Here is a 17,500-nt window from a genome sequence, read left to right on the forward strand (position 1 = left end):
TGTGGGTGTCTGTATGTGTGGGGGTACCTGTATGTGTGGGGGTACCTGTATGTGGGTGTCTGTATGTGTGGGGGTACCTGTGATGTGTGGTGTCTGTATGTGTGGGGGTACCTGTATGTGTGGGGGTACCTGTATGTGTGGGGGTACCTGTATGTGGGTGTCTGTATGTGTGGGGGTACCTGTATGTGGGTGTCTGTATGTATGGGGGTACCTGTATGTGTGGGGGTACCTGTATGTGTGTATGTGGGTGTCTGTATGTGTGGGGGTACCTGTATGTATGTATGTGGTGTCTGTATGTGTGGGGGTACCTGTATGTGTGTGTGTGGGTGTCTGTATGTGTGGGGGTACCTGTATGTGTGTGTGTGGGTGTCTGTATGTGTGGGGGTACCTGTATGTGTGTATGTGGGTGTCTGTATGTGTGGGGGTACCTGTATGTGTGGGGGTACCTGTATGTGGGTGTCTGTATGTGTGGGGGTACCTGTATGTGTGGGTGTCTGTATGTGTGGGGGTACCTGTATGTGTGGGGGTACCTGTATGTGTGGGGGTACCTGTATGTGGGTGTCTGTATGTGTGGGGGTACCTGTATGTGGGTGTCTGTATGTATGGGGGTACTGTATGTGTGGGGGTACCTGTATGTGGGTGTCTGTATGTGTGGGGGTACCTGTATGTGGGTGTCTGTATGTATGGGGGTACCTGTATGTGTGGGGGTACCTGTATGTGGGTGTCTGTATGTGTGGGGGTACCTGTATGTGTGGGGTACCTGTATGTGTGGGTGTCTGTATGTATGGGGGTACCTGTATGTGTGGGGGTACCTGTATGTGTGGGGGTACCTGTATGTGTGGGGGTACCTGTATGTGTGGTGGGTACCTGTATGTGTGTATGTGGGTGTCTGTATGTGTGGGGGTACCTGTATGTGTGTGTGGGTGTCTGTATGTGTGGGGGTACCTGTATGTGTGTATGTGGGTGTCTGTATGTGTGGGGGTACCTGTATGTGTGTATGTGGGTGTCTGTATGTGTGGGGGTACCTGTATGTGTGTATGTGGGTGTCTGTATGTGTGGGGGTACCTGTATGTGTGTATGTGTGTGTCTGTATGTGTGGGGGTACCTGTATGTGTGGGGGGTACCTGTATGTGTGGGGGTACCTGTATGTATGTATGGTATCTGTATGTGTGGGGGTACCTGTATGTGTGTATGTGGGTGTCTGTATGTGTGGGGGTACCTGTATGTGTGTATGTGGGTGTCTGTATGTGTGGGGGTACCTGTATGTGTGTATGTGTGTGTGTATGTGTGGGGGTACCTGTATGTGTGGGGGTACCTGTATGTGTGGGGGTACCTGTATGTATGTATGTGGTATCTGTATGTGTGGGGTACCTGTATGTGTGTATGTGGGTGTCTGTATGTGTGGGGGTACCTGTATGTGTGTATGTGGGTGTCTGTATGTGTGGGGGTACCTGTATGTGTGTATGTGTGTGTCTGTATGTGTGGGGGTACCTGTATGTGTGGGGGTACCTGTATGTGTGGGGGTACCTGTATGTATGTATGGGTATCTGTATGTGTGGGGGTACCTGTATGTGTGTATGTGGGTGTCTGTATGTGTGGGGGTACCTGTATGGTGTGTGTCTGTATGTGTGGGGGTACCTGTATGTATGTATGGGTGTCCTGTTATGTGTGGGGGTACCTGTATGTAGTGTGTATGTGGTGTCTGTATGTGTGGGGGTACCTGTATGTGTGTATGTGGGTGTCTGTATGTGTGGGGGTACCTGTATGTGTGTGTCTGTATGTGTGGGGGTACCTGTATGTATGTATGGGTGTCTGTATGTGTGGGGGTACCTGTATGTATGTGTGTATGTGGGTGTCTGTAATGTGTGGGGGTACCTGTATGTATGTATGGGTACCTGTATGTGTGGGGGTACCTGTATGTGTGTGTGTGGGTGTCTGTATGTGTGGGGGTAACCTGTATGTGTGTATGGGTGTCTGTATGTGTGGGGGTACCTGTATGTGTGTATGTGGGTGTCTGTATGTGTGGGGGTACCTGTATGTATGTATGGGTGTCTGTATGTGTGGGGGTACCTGTATGTGTGTGTGTGGGTGTCTGTATGTGTGGGGGTACCTGTATGTGTGTATGTGGGTGTCTGTATGTGTGGGGGTACCTGTATGTGTATGTGTGGGTGTCTGTATGTGTGGGGGTACCTGTATGTGTGTATGTGGGTGTCTGTGTGTAAGTGGGGGGCAATTCCTGTGTGGGGCATTAGTGACGCCTGGGTGCCGTATACACGTGGGGAGTGCCTGTATGTAAGTGGGGGCAGTTCCTGTATGGGGGGGCATTAGTGACGCCTGGGTGCCGTTACAGGTGGAGGCGCCTGTATGTAAGTGGGGGGCAGTTCCTGTGTGGGGGGGCAGGGGGTGGGGCATTAGTGACGCCTTGGTGCCGTTACAGGTGGGGGCGCCTGTATGTAAGTGGGGGGCAGTTCCTGTGTGGGGGGGCATTAGTGACGCCTGGGTGCCGTTACAGGTGGGGGCGCCTGTATGTAAGTGGGGGGCAGTTCCTGTGTGGGGGGGGCAGGGGGTGGGGCATTAGTGATGCCTGGGTGCCGTTACAGGTGGGGGGCGCCTGTATGTAAGTGGGGGGCAGTTCCTGTATAGGGGGCATTAGTGAAGCCTGGGTGCCGTTACAGGTGGGGGTGCCTGTATGGGGGGGCAGTTCCTGTATAGGGGGCATTAGTGACGCCTGGGTGCCGTTACAGGTGGGGGTGCCTGTATGGGGGGGCAGTTCCTGTATGGGGGGCATTAGTGACGCCTGGGTGCCGTTACAGGTGGGGGTGCCTGTATGTAAGTGGGGGGGGCAGTTCCTGTATGGGGGCATTAGTGACACCTGGGTGCCGTTACAGGTGGGGGCGCCTGTATGTAAGTGGGGGGCAGTTCCTGTATGGGGGGCATTAGTGACACCTGGGTGCCTTTACAGGTGGGGGTGCCTGTATGGGGGGGCAGTTCCTGTATAGGGGGCATTAGTGACACCTGGGTGCCGTTACAGGTGGGGGTGCCTGTATGGGGGGGCAGTTCCTGTATAGGGGGCATTAGTGACGCCTGGGTGCCGTTAGAGGTGGGGGCGCCTGTATGGGGGGGCAGTTCCTGTATAGGGGGCATTAGTGACGCCTGGGTGCCGTTACAGGTGGGGGTGCCTGTATGTAAGTGGGGGGGGGCAGTTCCTGTATGGGGGGGCATTAGTGACACCTGGGTGCCGTTACAGGTGGGGGTGCCTGTATGTAAGTGGGGGGGGGCAGTTCCTGTATGGGGGGGCATTAGTGACGCCTGGGTGCCGTTACAGGTGGGGGTGCCTGTTATGTAAGTGGGGGGCAGTTCCTGTATAGGGGGCATTAGTGACGCCTGGGTGGCGTTACAGGTGGGGGTGCCTGTATGGGGGGGCAGTTCCTGTATAGGGGGCATTAGTGACGCCTGGTGCCGTTACAGGTGGGGGTGCCTGTCTGGGGGGGCAGTTCCTGTATGGGGGGCATTAGTGACGCCTGGTGCCGTTACAGGTGGGGGTGCCTGTATGGGGGGGCAGTTCCTGTATAGGGGGCATTAGTGACGCCTGGGTGCCGTTACAGGTGGGGGTGCCTGTATGGGGGGGCAGTTCCTGTATAGGGGCATTAGTGACGCCTGGGTGCCGTTACAGGTGGGGGTGCCTGTATGGGGGGGCAGTTCCTGTATAGGGGGCATTAGTGACACCTGGGTGCCGTTACAGGTGGGGGTGCCTGTATGGGGGGCAGTTCTGTATGGGGGGGCATTAGTGATGCCTGGGTGCCGTTACAGGTGGGGGTGCCTGTATGGGGGGCAGTTCCTGTATAGGGGGCATTAGTGACGCCTGGGTGCCGTTACAGGTGGGGGTGCCTGTATGGGGGGGCAGTTCCTGTATGGGGGGCATTAGTGACGCCTGGGTGCCGTTACAGGTGGGGGTGCCTGTATGTAAGTGGGGGGCAGTTCCTGTATGGGGGGCATTAGTGACGCCTGGGTGGCGTTACAGGTGGGGGTGCCTGTATGGGGGGGCAGTTCCTGTATAGGGGGCATTAGTGACGCCTGGGTGCCGTTACAGGTGGGGGTGCCTGTATGGGGGGACAGTTCCTGTATGGGGGGCATTAGTGACGCCTGGGGTGCCGTTACAGGTGGGGGTGCCTGTATGGGGGGGCAGTTCCTGTATAGGGGGCATTAGTGACGCCTGGGTGGCGTTACAGGTGGGGGTGCCTGTATGGGGGGGCAGTTCCTGTATAGGGGGCATTAGTGACGCCTGGGTGCCGTTACAGGTGGGGGTGCCTGTATGGGGGGGCAGTTCCTGTATAGGGGCATTAGTGACACCTGGGTGCCGTTACAGGTGGGGGTGCCTGTATGGGGGGGCAGTTCCTGTATGGGGGGGCATTAGTGATGCCTGGGTGCCGTTACAGGTGGGGGTGCCTGTATGGGGGGCAGTTCCTGTATAGGGGGCATTAGTGACGCCTGGGTGCCGTTACAGGTGGGGGTGCCTGTATGGGGGGGGCAGTTCCTGTATGGGGGGCATTAGTGACGCCTGGGTGCCGTTACAGGTGGGGGTGCCTGTATGGGGGGGCAGTTCCTGTATGGGGGGCATTAGTGACGCCTGGGTGGCGTTACAGGTGGGGGTGCCTGTAATGGGGGGGCAGTTCCTGTATAGGGGCATTAGTGACACCTGGGTGCCGTTACAGGTGGGGGTGCCTGTATGGGGGGGCAGTTCCTGTATAGGGGCATTAGTGACACCTGGGTGCCGTTACAGGTGGGGGTGCCTGTATGGGGGGGCAGTTCCTGTATGGGGGGGGCATTAGTGATGCCTGGGTGCCGTTACAGGTGGGGGTGCCTGTATGGGGGGCAGTTCCTGTATAGGGGGCATTAGTGACGCCTGGGGTGCCGTTACAGGTGGGGGTGCCTGTATGGGGGGGCAGTTCCTGTATGGGGGGGCATTAGTGACGCCTGGGTGGCGTTACAGGTGGGGGTGCCTGTATGGGGGCAGTTCCTGTATAGGGGGCATTAGTGACGCCTGGGTGCTGTTACAGGTGGGGGTGCCTGTATGTAAGTGGGGGGCAGTTCCTGTATAGGGGGCATTAGTGATGCCTGGGTGCCGTTACAGGGTGGGGGTGCCTGTATGGGGGGGCAGTTCCTGTATAGGGGGCATTAGTGACGCCTGGGTGCCGTTACAGGTGGGGTGCCTGTATGGGGGGGCAGTTCCTGTATGGGGGGCATTAGTGACGCCTGGGTGCCGTTACAGGTGGGGGTGCCTGTATGTAAGTGGGGGGCAGTTCCTGTATAGGGGGCATTAGTGATGCCTGGGTGCCCGTTACAGGTGGGGGTGCCTGTATGTAAGTGGGGGGCAGTTCCTGTATAGGGGGCATTAGTGATGCCTGGGTGCCGTTACAGGTGGGGGTGCCTGTATGTAAGTGGGGGGGGCAGTTCCTGTATGGGGGGCATTAGTGACGCCTGGGTGCCGTTACAGGTGGGGGTGCCTGTATGGGGGGGGCAGTTCCTGTATAGGGGGCATTTAGTGATGCCTGGGTGCCGTTACAGGGTGGGGGTGCCTGTATGGGGGGGGCAGTTCCTGTATAGGGGGCATTAGTGATGCCTGGGTGCCGTTACAGGTGGGGGTGCCTGTATGGGGGGGGCAGTTCCTGTATGGGGGGCATTAGTGACGCCTGGGTGCCGTTACAGGTGGGGGGTGCCTGTATGGGGGGGCAGTTCCCTGTATAGGGGGCATTAGTGACGCCTGGGTGCTGTTACAGGTGGGGGTGCCTGTATGGGGGGCAGTTCCTGTATGGGGGGCATTAGTGACGCCTGGGGTGCCGTTACAGGTGGGGGTGCCTGTATGGGGGAGGCAGTTCCTGTATAGGGGGCATTAGTGACGCCTGGGTGCTGTTACAGGTGGGGGTGCCTGTATGGGGGGGCAGTTCCTGTATGGGGGGGCATTAGTGACGCCTGGGTGCCGTTACAGGTGGGGGTGCCCTGTATGTAAGTGGGGGGCAGTTCCTGTATAGGGGGCATTAGTGACGCCTGGGTGCCGTTACAGGTGGGGGTGCCTGTATGGGGGGGGCAGTTCCTGTATAGGGGGCATTAGTGATGCCTGGGTGCCGTTACAGGTGGGGGTGCCCTGTATGGGGGGGCAGTTCCTGTATAGGGGGCATTAGTGACGCTGGGTTGGCGTTACAGGTGGGGGTGCTGTATGGGGGGGGCAGTTCCTGTATAGGGGGCCATTAGTGACGCCTGGGTGGCGTTTACAGGTGGGGGTGCCTGTATGGGGGGGCAGTTCCTGTATAGGGGGCATTAGTGATGCCTGGGTGCCGTTACAGGTGGGGGTGCCTGTATGTAAGTGGAGGGCAGTTCCTGTATGGGGGGGCATTAGTGACGCCTGGGTGCCGTTACAGGTGGGGGTGCCTGTATGGGGGGGCAGTTCCTGTATAGGGGGCATTAGTGACGCCTGGGTGCCGTTACAGGTGGGGGTGCCTGTATGGGGGGGCAGTTCCTGTATAGGGGGCATTAGTGACGCCTGGGTGCCGTTACAGGTGGGGGTGCCTGTATGGGGGGGCAGTTCCTGTATAGGGGGCATTAGTGACGCCTGGGTGCTGTTACAGGTGGGGGTGCCTGTATGGGGGGGCAGTTCCTGTATAGGGGGGCATTAGTGACGCCTGGGTGCCGTTACAGGTGGGGGTGCCTGTATGGGGGGGCAGTTCCTGTATGGGGGGCATTAGTGACGCCTGGGTGCCGTTACAGGTGGGGGTGCCTGTATGGGGGGGCAGTTCCTGTATGGGGGGCATTAGTGACGCCTGGGTGCCGTTACAGGTGGGGGTGCCTGTATGTAAGTGGGGGGCAGTTCCTGTATAGGGGGCATTAGTGACGCCTGGGTGCCGTTACAGGTGGGGGTGCCTGTATGGGGGGGGCAGTTCCTGTATGGGGGGCATTAGTGACGCCTGGGTGCCGTTACAGGTGGGGGTGCCTGTATGTAAGTGGGGGGCAGTTTCCTGTATAGGGGGCATTAGTGATGCCTGGGTGCCGTTACAGGTGGGGGTGCCTGTATGTAAGTGGGGGGGCAGTTCCTGTATGGGGGGGCATTAGTGACGCCTGGGTGCCGTTACAGGTGGGGGTGCCTGTATGGGGGGGGCAGTTCCTGTATAGGGGGGCATTAGTGATGCCTGGGTGCCGTTACAGGTGGGGGTGCCTGTATGGGGGGGCAGTTCCTGTATGGGGGGCATTAGTGACGCCTGGGTGCCGTTACAGGTGGGGGTGCCTGTATGGGGGGGGCAGTTCCTGTATAGGGGGCATTAGTGATGCCTGGGTGCCGTTACAGGTGGGGGTGCCTGTATGGGGGGGCAGTTCCTGTATAGGGGGCATTAGTGACGCCTGGGTGCTGTTACAGGTGGGGGTGCCTGTATGGGGGGGCAGTTCCTGTATGGGGGGCATTAGTGACGCCTGGGTGCCGTTACAGGTGGGGGTGCCTGTATGGGGGGACAGTTCCTGTATAGGGGGCATTAGTGACGCCTGGGTGCTGTTACAGGTGGGGGTGCCTGTATGGGGGAGGCAGTTCCTGTATGGGGGGCATTAGTGACGCCTGGGTGCCGTTACAGGTGGGGGGTGCCTGTATGGGGGGGCAGTTCCTGTATAGGGGGCATTAGTGACGCTGGGTGCTGTTACAGGTGGGGGTGCCTGTATGGGGGGACAGTTCCTGTATGGGGGGCATTAGTGACGCCTGGGTGCCGTTACAGGTGGGGGTGCCTGTATGGGGGAGGCAGTTCCTGTATGGGGGGCATTAGTGACGCCTGGGTGCCGTTACAGGTGGGGGTGCCTGTATGTAAGTGGGGGGCAGTTCCTGTATGGGGGGGCATTAGTGACGCCTGGGTGCCGTTACAGGTGGGGGTGCCTGTATGGGGGGGCAGTTCCTGTATAGGGGGCATTTAGTGACGCCTGGGTGCCGTTACAGGTGGGGGTGCCTGTATGGGGGGGCAGTTTCCTGTATAGGGGGCATTAGTGACGCCTGGGTGCCGTTACAGGTGGGGGGTGCCGTTACAGGTGGGGGTGCCTGTATGGGGGGGCAGTTCCTGTATAGGGGGCATTAGTGACGCCTGGGTGCCGTTACAGGTGGGGGTGCCTGTATGGGGGGGCAGTTCCTGTATAGGGGGCATTAGTGACGCCTGGGTGCCGTTACAGGTGGGGGTGCCTGTATGGGGGGGCAGTTCCTGTATAGGGGGCATTAGTGACGCCTGGGTGCCGTTACAGGTGGGGGTGCCTGTATGGGGGGGCAGTTCCTGTATAGGGGGGCATTAGTGATGCCTGGGTGCCGTTACAGGTGGGGGTGCCTGTATGGGGGGGGCAGTTCCTGTATAGGGGGCATTAGTGACGCCTGGGTGCCGTTACAGGTGGGGTGCCTGTATGTAAGTGGGGGGCAGTTCCTGTATGGGGGGCATTAGTGACGCCTGGGTGCCGTTACAGGTGGGGGTGCCTGTATGGGGGGGCAGTTCCTGTATGGGGGGCATTAGTGACGCCTGGGTGCCGTTACAGGTGGGGGTGCCTGTATGGGGGGGCAGTTCCTGTATAGGGGGCATTAGTGACGCCTGGGTGCCGTTACAGGTGGGGGTGCCTGTATGGGGGGGCAGTTCCTGTATGGGGGGCATTAGTGACGCCTGGGTGCTGTTAACAGGTGGGGGTGCCTGTATGGGGGGGCAGTTCCTGTATAGGGGGCATTAGTGACGCCTGGGTGCCGTTACAGGTGGGGGTGCCTGTATGGGGGGGGCAGTTCCTGTATAGGGGGCATTAGTGACGCCTGGGTGCCGTTACAGGTGGGGGTGCCTGTATGGGGGGGCAGTTCCTGTATAGGGGGCATTAGTGACACCTGGGTGCCGTTACAGGTTGGGGTGCCTGTATGGGGGGGCAGTTCCTGTATAGGGGGCATTAGTGACGCCTGGGTGCCGTTACAGGTGGGGGTGCCTGTATGGGGGGGCAGTTCCTGTATAGGGGGCATTAGTGACGCCTGGGTGCCGTTACAGGTGGGGGTGCCTGTATGGGGGGGCAGTTCCTGTATAGGGGGCATTAGTGACGCCTGGGTGCCGTTACAGGTGGGGGTGCCTGTATGTAAGTGGAGGGCAGTTCCTGTATGGGGGGGCATTAGTGACGCCTGGGTGCCGTTACAGGTGGGGGTGCCTGTATGGGGGGCAGTTCCTGTATAGGGGCATTAGTGACGCCTGGGTGCCGTTACAGGTGGGGGTGCCTGTATGGGGGGGCAGTTCCTGTATAGGGGGCATTAGTGACGCCTGGGTGCCGTTACAGGTGGGGGTGCCTGTATGGGGGGGCAGTTCCTGTATAGGGGGCATTAGTGACGCCTGGGTGCTGTTACAGGTGGGGGTGCCTGTATGGGGGGGCAGTTCCTGTATAGGGGGGCATTAGTGACGCCTGGGTGCCGTTACAGGTGGGGGTGCCTGTATGGGGGGGCAGTTCCTGTATGGGGGGCATTAGTGACGCCTGGGTGCCGTTACAGGTGGGGGTGCCTGTATGGGGGGCAGTTCCTGTATGGGGGGCATTAGTGACGCCTGGGTGCCGTTACAGGTGGGGGTGCCTGTATGTAAGTGGGGGGCAGTTCCTGTATAGGGGGCATTAGTGACGCCTGGGTGCCGTTACAGGTGGGGGTGCCTGTATGGGGGGGCAGTTCCTGTATGGGGGGCATTAGTGACGCCTGGGTGCCGTTACAGGTGGGGGTGCCTGTATGTAAGTGGGGGGCAGTTCCTGTATAGGGGGCATTAGTGATGCCTGGGTGCCGTTACAGGTGGGGGTGCCTGTATGTAAGTGGGGGGGCAGTTCCTGTATGGGGGGCATTAGTGACGCCTGGGTGCCGTTACAGGTGGGGGTGCCTGTATGGGGGGGCAGTTCCTGTATGGGGGCATTAGTGGATGCCTGGGGTGCCGTTACAGGTGGGGGTGCCTGTATGGGGGGGGCAGTTCCTGTATAGGGGGCATTAGTGATGCCTGGGTGCCGTTACAGGTGGGGGTGCCTGTATGGGGGGGCAGTTCCTGTATAGGGGGCATTAGTGACGCCTGGGTGCTGTTACAGGTGGGGGTGCCTGTATGGGGGACAGTTCCTGTATAGGGGGCATTAGTGACGCCTGGGTGCTGTTACAGGTGGGGGTGCCTGTATGGGGGAGGCAGTTCCTGTATGGGGGGGCATTAGTGACGCCTGGGTGCCGTTACAGGTGGGGGTGCCTGTATGGGGGGGCAGTTCGTGTATAGGGGGCATTAGTGACGCCTGGGTGCTGTTACAGGTGGGGGTGCCTGTATGGGGGGACAGTTCCTGTATGGGGGGCATTAGTGACGCCTGGGTGCCGTTACAGGTGGGGGGTGCCTGTTTGGGGGGGCAGTTCCTGTATAGGGGGCATTAGTGACGCCTGGGTGCCGTTACAGGTGGGGGTGCCTGTATGGGGGAGGCAGTTCCTGTATGGGGGGCATTAGTGAACGCCTGGGGTGCCGTTACAGGTGGGGGTGCCTGTATGTAAGGTGGGGGGCAGTTCCTGTATGGGGGGGCATTAGTGACGCCTGGGTGCCGTTACAGGTGGGGGTGCCTGTATGGGGGGCAGTTCCTGTATAGGGGGCATTAGTGACGCCTGGGTGCCGTTACAGGTGGGGGTGCCTGTATGGGGGGGCAGTTCCTGTATAGGGGGCATTAGTGACGCCTGGGGTGCCGTTACAGGTGGGGGTGCCGTTACAGGTGGGGGTGCCTGTATGGGGGGGCAGTTCCTGTATAGGGGCGATAGTGACGCCTGGGATGCCGTTACAGGTGGGGGTGCCTGTATGGGGGGCAGTTCCTGTATAGGGGCATTAGTGACGCCTGGGTGCCGTACAGGTGGGGTGCCTGTATGGGGGGCCAGTTCCTGTATAGGGGGCATTAGTGACGCCTGGGTGCCGTTACAGTGGGGGTGCCTGTATGGGGGGGCAGTTCCTGTATAGGGGGGCATTAGTGATGCCTGGGTGCCGTTACAGGTGGGGGGTGCCTGTATGGGGGGGCAGTTCCTGTATAGGGGCATTAGTGACGCCTGGGGTGCCGTTACAGGTGGGGGTGCCTGTATGTAAGTGGGGGGCGTTCCTGTATGGGGACATTAGTGACGCCTGGGTGCCGTTACAGGTGGGGTGCCTGTATGGGGGGCAGTTCCTGTATGGGGGGCATTAGTGACGCCTGGGTGCCGTTACAGGTGGGGGTGCCTGTATGGGGGGGCAGTTCCTGTATAGGGGCATTAGTGACGCCTGGGGTGCCGTTACAGGTGGGGGTGCCTGTATGGGGGGGCAGTTCCTTGTATAGGGGGGCATTAGTGACGCCGGGGTGCCGTTACAGGTGGGGGTGCCTGTATGGGGGGGCAGTTCCTGTATGGGGGGCATTAGTGACGCCTGGGTGCCGTTACAGGTGGGGTGCCTGTATGGGGGGGCAGTTCCTGTATAGGGGGCATTAGTGACGCCTGGGTGCCGTTACAGGTGGGGGTGCCTGTATGGGGGGGGCAGTTCCTGTATGGGGGGCATTAGTGACGCCTGGGTGCCGTTACAGGTGGGGGCCTGTATGGGGGGGCAGTTCCTGTATAGGGGCATTAGTGACGCCTGGGTGCCGTTACAGGTGGGGGTGCCTGTATGGGGGGGGCAGTTCCTGTATAGGGGGCATTATGACGCCTGGGTGCCGTTACAGGTGGGGGTGCCTGTATGGGGGGCAGTTTCCTGTATAGGGGGCATTAGTGACACCTGGGTGCCGTTACAGGTTGGGGGTGCCTGTATGGGGGCAGTTCCTGTATAGGGGGCATTAGTGACGCCTGGGTGCCGTTACAGGTGGGGGTGCCTGTATGGGGGGCAGTTCCTGTATAGGGGGCATTAGTGACGCCTGGGTGCCGTTACAGGTGGGGGTGCCCGTATGGGGGGGCAGTTCCTGTATAGGGGGCATTAGTGACGCCTTGGTGCCGTTACAGGTGGGGGTGCCTGTATGGGGGGGCAGTTCCTGTATAGGGGGCATTAGTGACGCCTGGGTGCCGTTACAGGTGGGGGCGCCATGGAGGCTCCGGGACAGGCGGCGCTGTACGACACGGCGTTTGTGCGCAATGGGAGGGCCGTCACCGTACTTTGGGGGTGCTGCACTATGTTCCTGGGGATCCTGGAGATCGTGGTGCTGCTGCAGCCGACGTGGATCCTGGGGGGCGAGGGGAGGGGCAGCTTCGGCCTATACCAGGTGTGTGAGGAGCTGGAGTGGGGGCTGGAGTGCCACGGCCCCCCGGGACCCCTACAGGCGCTGCCCCCCTTTGAGACGGCGGCCGGGTTCCTGGTGGCGGCGCTGCTGCTGGTTCTGTTGAGCTTCGGCTGCATCGGGCTCCGCTGGTTCTGCCATTCCGGCACCATCTTCAAACTGTGCGCTTGGCTCCAACTCACCGCCGGTAACTGGGGCAATTACTGGGGGGTCGGTTAGATTGGGGGTACCGCTGCCTGTCTCTTAGCCTGTCTCTTAGCCTGTCTCTTAGCCTGTCTCTTAGCCTGTCTCTTAGCCTGTCTCTTAGCGTGTCTCTTAGCCTGTCTCTTAGCCTGTCTCTTAGCTTCTCTCTTAGCCTGTCTCTTAGCCTGTCTCTTAGCCTGTCTCTTAGCCTGTCTCTTAGCGTGTCTCTTAGCCTGTCTCTTAGCCTGTCTCTTAGCCTGTCTCTTAGCTTCTCTCTTAGCCTGTCTCTTAGCCTGTCTCTTAGCCTGTCTCTTAGCGTGTCTCTTAGCCTGTCTCTTAGCCTGTCTCTAGCCTGTCTCTAGCCTGCCTAGCGTGTCTCTTAGCCTGTCTCTTAGCCTGTCTCTTAGCGTGTCTCTTAGCCTGTCTCTTAGCCTGTCTCTTAGCCTGTCTCTTAGCCTGTCTCTTAGCGTGTCTCTTAGCCTGTCTCTTAGCCTGTCTCATAGCCTGTCTCTTAGCCTGTCTCTTAGCCTGTCTCTTAGCCTGTCTCTTAGCCTGTCTCTTAGCGTGTCTCTTAGCCTGTCTCTTAGCGTGTCTCTTAGCCTGTCTCTTAGCCTGTCTCTTAGCGTGTCTCTTAGCCTGTCTCTTAGCCTGTCTCTTAGCCTGTCTCTTAGCGTGTCTCTTAGCCTGTCTCTTAGCCTGTCTCTTAGCGTGTCTCTCAGCCTGTCTCTCAGCGTGTCTCTTAGCCTGTCTCTTAGCCTGTCTCTCAGCCTGTCTCTTAGCGTGTCTCTTAGCCTGTCTCTTAGCCTGTCTCTCAGCGTGTCTCTCAGCCTGTCTCTTAGCCTGTCTCTTAGTGTGTCTCTCAGCCTGTCTCTTAGCCTGTCTCTTAGCCTGTCTCTTAGCCTGTCTCTCAGCCTGTCTCTTAGCGTGTCTCTTAGCCTGTCTCTTAGCCTGTCTCTTACCCTGTCTCTTAGCGTGTCTCTTAGCCTGTCTCTTAGCCTGTCTCTTAGCCTGTCTCTTAGCCTGTCTCTTAGCCTGTCTCTTAGCCTGTCTCTTAGCGTGTCTCTTAGCCTGTCTCTTAGCCTGTCTCTTAGCGTGTCTCTTAGCCTGTCTCTTAGCCTGTCTCTTAGCGTGTCTCTTAGCCTGTCTCTTAGCCTGTCTCTTAGCCTGTCTCTTAGCCTGTCTCTCAGCGTGTCTCTCAGCCTGTCTCTTAGCCTGTCTCTTAGCCTGTCTCTTAGCGTGTCTCTCAGCCTGTCTCTTAGCCTGTCTCTTAGCCTGTCTCTTAGCGTGTCTCTCAGCCTGTCTCTTAGCCTGTCTCATAGCCTGTCTCTCAGCCTGTCTCTTAGCCTGTCTCTCAGCCTGTCTCTTAGCCTGTCTCTTAGCCTGTCTCTTAGCGTGTCTCTTAGCCTGTCTCTTAGCCTGTCTCTCAGCCTGTCTCTCAGCCTGTCTCTCAGCCTGTCTCTTAGCGTGTCTCTCAGCCTGTCTCTCAGCCTGTCTCTCAGCCTGTCTCTTAGCCTGTCTCTCAGCCTGTCTCTCAGCCTGTCTCTCAGCCTGTCTCTCAGCCTGTCTCTCAGCCTGTCTCTTAGCGTGTCTCTCAGCCTGTCTCTCAGCCTGTCTCTCAGCCTGTCTCTCAGCCTGTCTCTTAGCGTGTCTCTCAGCCTGTCTCTCAGCCTGTCTCTCAGCCTGTCTCTTAGCCTGTCTCTCAGCCTGTCTCTCAGCCTGTCTCTCAGCCTGTCTCTCCCTCTCAGCCTTCTGCCAGGCCCTGGCGTGTCTCTTGTTCCCTCGGGGGTGGGACTCCCCGCTGCTCCGCCCCCTTTGTGGCTTTCGCTCAGACAGTTACCAGCTGGGGGGCTGCTCCATCCACTGGGGCTTTGTACTGGCCGTACTGGGGACCCTCGATGCAGTCGTACTCTCCGTATTGGGGTTCATCTTGGGGAAACGACAGGACGCCTTGCACCCCAACGACACGAAAACCATCAAGAAAGGTGAGTGCGCTGGTGCCCTCATGAAATCAGTACCCGCCATCGGTACCCGCCATCAGTACCCGCCATCAGTACCCGCCATCAGTACCCACCATCAGTACCCGCCATCAGTACCCGCCATCAGTACCCACTATCGGTACCCACCATCAGTACCCACGCCAGTACCCGCCATCGGTACCCACCATCAGTACCCACGCCAGTACCCGCCATCAGTACCCGCCATCAGTACCCACGCCAGTACCCGCCATCAGTACCCACCATCAGTACCCGCCATCAGTACCCGCCATCAGTACCCACCATCAGTACCCACCATCAGTACCCACCATCAGTGCCCACCATCGGTCCATCAGTACCCACCATCAGTACCCTCCATCAGTGCCCACCATCAGTGCCCACCATCAGTACCCACCATCAGTACCCACCATCAGTGCCCACCATCAGTGCCCACCATCAGTGCCCACCATCAGTGCCCACACCAGTACCCACCATCAGTACCCCCATCAGTACCCACCATCAGTGCTCACCATCGGTCCCCACCATCAGTGCCCACCATCAGTACCCTCCATCAGTGCCCACCATCAGTGCCCACCATCAGTGCCCACCATCAGTGCCCACACCAGTACCCACCATCAGTACCCACCATCAGTACCCACCATCAGTGCTCACCATCGGTCCCCACCATCAGTGCCCACCATCAGTGCCCACCATCAGTGCCCACACCAGTACCCACCATCAGTACCCACCATCAGTACCCACCATCAGTGCTCACCATCGGTCCCCACCATCAGTACCCACCATCAGTACCCACCATCAGTACCCACCATCAGTGCTCACCATCGTCCCCACCATCAGTGCCCACCATCAGTACCCTCCATCAGTGCCCACCCGGCCAACACCCCCAGAATCAGCAGCTCCCCCCCCCCCAGATTCAGCCACCTTGGGCAGCTCCCCCCCCCAGATTCAGCACCTTGGGCAGCCCCCACCCCCCCAGATTCAGCACCTTGGGCAGCCCCCACCCCCCCAGATTCAGCACCTTGGGCAGCTCCCCCCCCCCAGATTCAGCACCTTGGGCAGCCCCACCCCCCCAGATTCAGCACCTTGGGCAGCTCCCCCCCCCCCAGATTCAGCACCTTGGGCAGCTCCCCCCCCCCAGATTCAGCACCTTGGGCAGCCCCCACCCCCCCAGATTCAGCACCTTGGGCAGCTCCCCCCCCCCAGATTCAGCACCTTGGGCAGCTCCCACCCCCCCAGATTCAGCACCTTGGGCAGCTCCCCCCCCAGATTCAGCACTTTGGGCAGCTCCCACACCCCTAGATTCAGCACCTTGGGCAGCTCCCCTCCCCCCCCCCCCCAGATTCAGCACCTTGGGCAGCTCCCACACCCCTAGATTCAGCACCTTGGGCAGCTCCCCTCCCCCCCCCCCCCAGATTCAGCACCTTGGGCAGCTCCCACACCCCTAGATTCAGCACCTTGGGCAGCTCCCCTCCCCCCCCCCCAGATTCAGCACCTTGGGCAGCTCCCCCCCAGATTCAGCACCTTGGGCAGCTCCCCCCCCCCAGATTCAGCACCTTGGGCAGCTCCCCCCCCCAGATTCAGCACCTTGGGCAGCTCCCCCCCCCCCAGATTCAGCACCTTGGGCAGCTCCCCCCCCCCAGATTCAGCACCTTGGGCAGGTCCCCCCCAGATTCAGCACCTTGGGCAGCTCCCCCCCCCCCCAGATTCAGCACCTTGGGCAGCTCCCACCCCCCAGATTTAGCACCTTGGGCAGCTCCCCTCCCCCCCCAGATTTAGCACCTTGGGGCAGCTCCCCTCCCCCCCCAGATTCAGCACCTTGGGCAGCTCCCCCCCCAGATTCAGCACTTTGGGCAGCTCCCCTCCCCTCCCCCCCAGATTCAGCACCTTGGCAGCTCCCTCCCCCCCCCCCCCCGCCAGATTCAGCACCTTGGGCAGCTCCCCTCCCCCCCCCCAGATTCAGCACCTTGGGCAGCTCCCCTCCCCCCCCCCAGATTCAGCACCTTGGGCAGCTCCCCTCCCCCCCCCCCCAGATTCAGCACCTTGGGCAGCTCCCCTCCCCCCCCCAGATTCAGCACCTTGGGCAGCTCCCACACCCCTAGATTCAGCACCTTGGGCAGCTCCCCCCAGATTCAGCACCTTGGGCAGCTCCCCCCCAGATTCAGCACCTTGGGCAGCTCCTCCCCCCCCCCCAGATTCAGCACCTTGGGCAGCTCTCCCCCCCCCCAGATTCAGCACCTTGGGCAGCTCCCACCCCCCCAGATTCAGCATATTGGGCAGCTCCCACCCCCCCAGATTCAGCACCTTGGGCAGCTCCCCCCCCCCCCCAGATTCAGCACCTTGGGCAGCTCCCCCCCCACAGATTCAGCACCTTGGACAGCTCCCCCCCCCCCCCCCCCCCCCCCCCCCCCCCCGCAGATTCAGCACCTTGGGCAGCTCCCCCCCAGATTGAGCACCTTGGGCAGCTCACCCCCACCCCCCAGATTCAGCACCTTGGGCAGCTCCCCCCCAAATTCAGCACCTTGGGCAGCTCCCCCCCCCCCAGATTCAGCACCTTGGGCAGCTCCCCCCCCCAGATTCAGCACCTTGGGCAGCTCCCCCCCCCCCAGATTCAGCACCTTGGGCAGCTCCCCCCCCCCAGATTCAGCACCTTGGGCAGCCCCCCCCCCCCAGATTCAGCACCTTGGGCAGCCCCCCCCCCCCAGATTCAGCACCTTGGGCAGCCCCCCCCCCCCCAGATTCAGCACCTTGGGCACACAGACTCAGGCACGTTTAGCCGGTACAGCTGAGTTCTGGGGCAGGTTTAGACGTTGGGGCAGTGGGGCAGGACAGACTTACTTACCTTGCTTTTCTGCCTTCCCCGTAGATTTGCCCCTCGCCTGAGTGCCGCTCCCATGATCCTCGCTCTGGATTCCTTGCTGTCTCTCTCTCTCTCTGTCTGTCTCTCTCTCTCATTCTCTCTCTGTCTCTCTCTGTCTGTCTCTCTCATTCTCTCTCTGTCTGTCTCTCTCTCTCTGTCTCTGTCTCTCATTCTCTCTCTGTCTGTCTGTCTCTCTCTCTCATTCTCTCTCTGTCTCTCT

At 60.0% G+C, this 17,500-nt stretch overlaps 1 protein-coding gene across 1 annotated transcript in view; it reads left to right on the forward strand.

Annotated features, from left to right (window-relative positions):
• The window catches only part of LOC100125049 (hypothetical protein), a 97,569-nt gene that overhangs the window by 79,710 nt on the left and 359 nt on the right, over positions 1–17,500 (forward strand). Inside the window, 3 exon segments of the mRNA NM_001102968.1 lie at positions 12,044–12,433; positions 14,175–14,411; positions 17,287–17,500. The exon segment at positions 17,287–17,500 is cut by the window's right edge and continues 359 nt beyond it. Coding sequence (NP_001096438.1) covers positions 12,055–12,433; positions 14,175–14,411; positions 17,287–17,303 — 633 coding nt within the window. The 5' untranslated portion in view covers positions 12,044–12,054 and the 3' untranslated portion in view covers positions 17,304–17,500.

This window comes from Xenopus tropicalis, chromosome 8 (assembly GCF_000004195.4).
Source record: "Xenopus tropicalis strain Nigerian chromosome 8, UCB_Xtro_10.0, whole genome shotgun sequence".
NCBI classification, from domain to species: Eukaryota; Metazoa; Chordata; class Amphibia; order Anura; family Pipidae; genus Xenopus; species Xenopus tropicalis.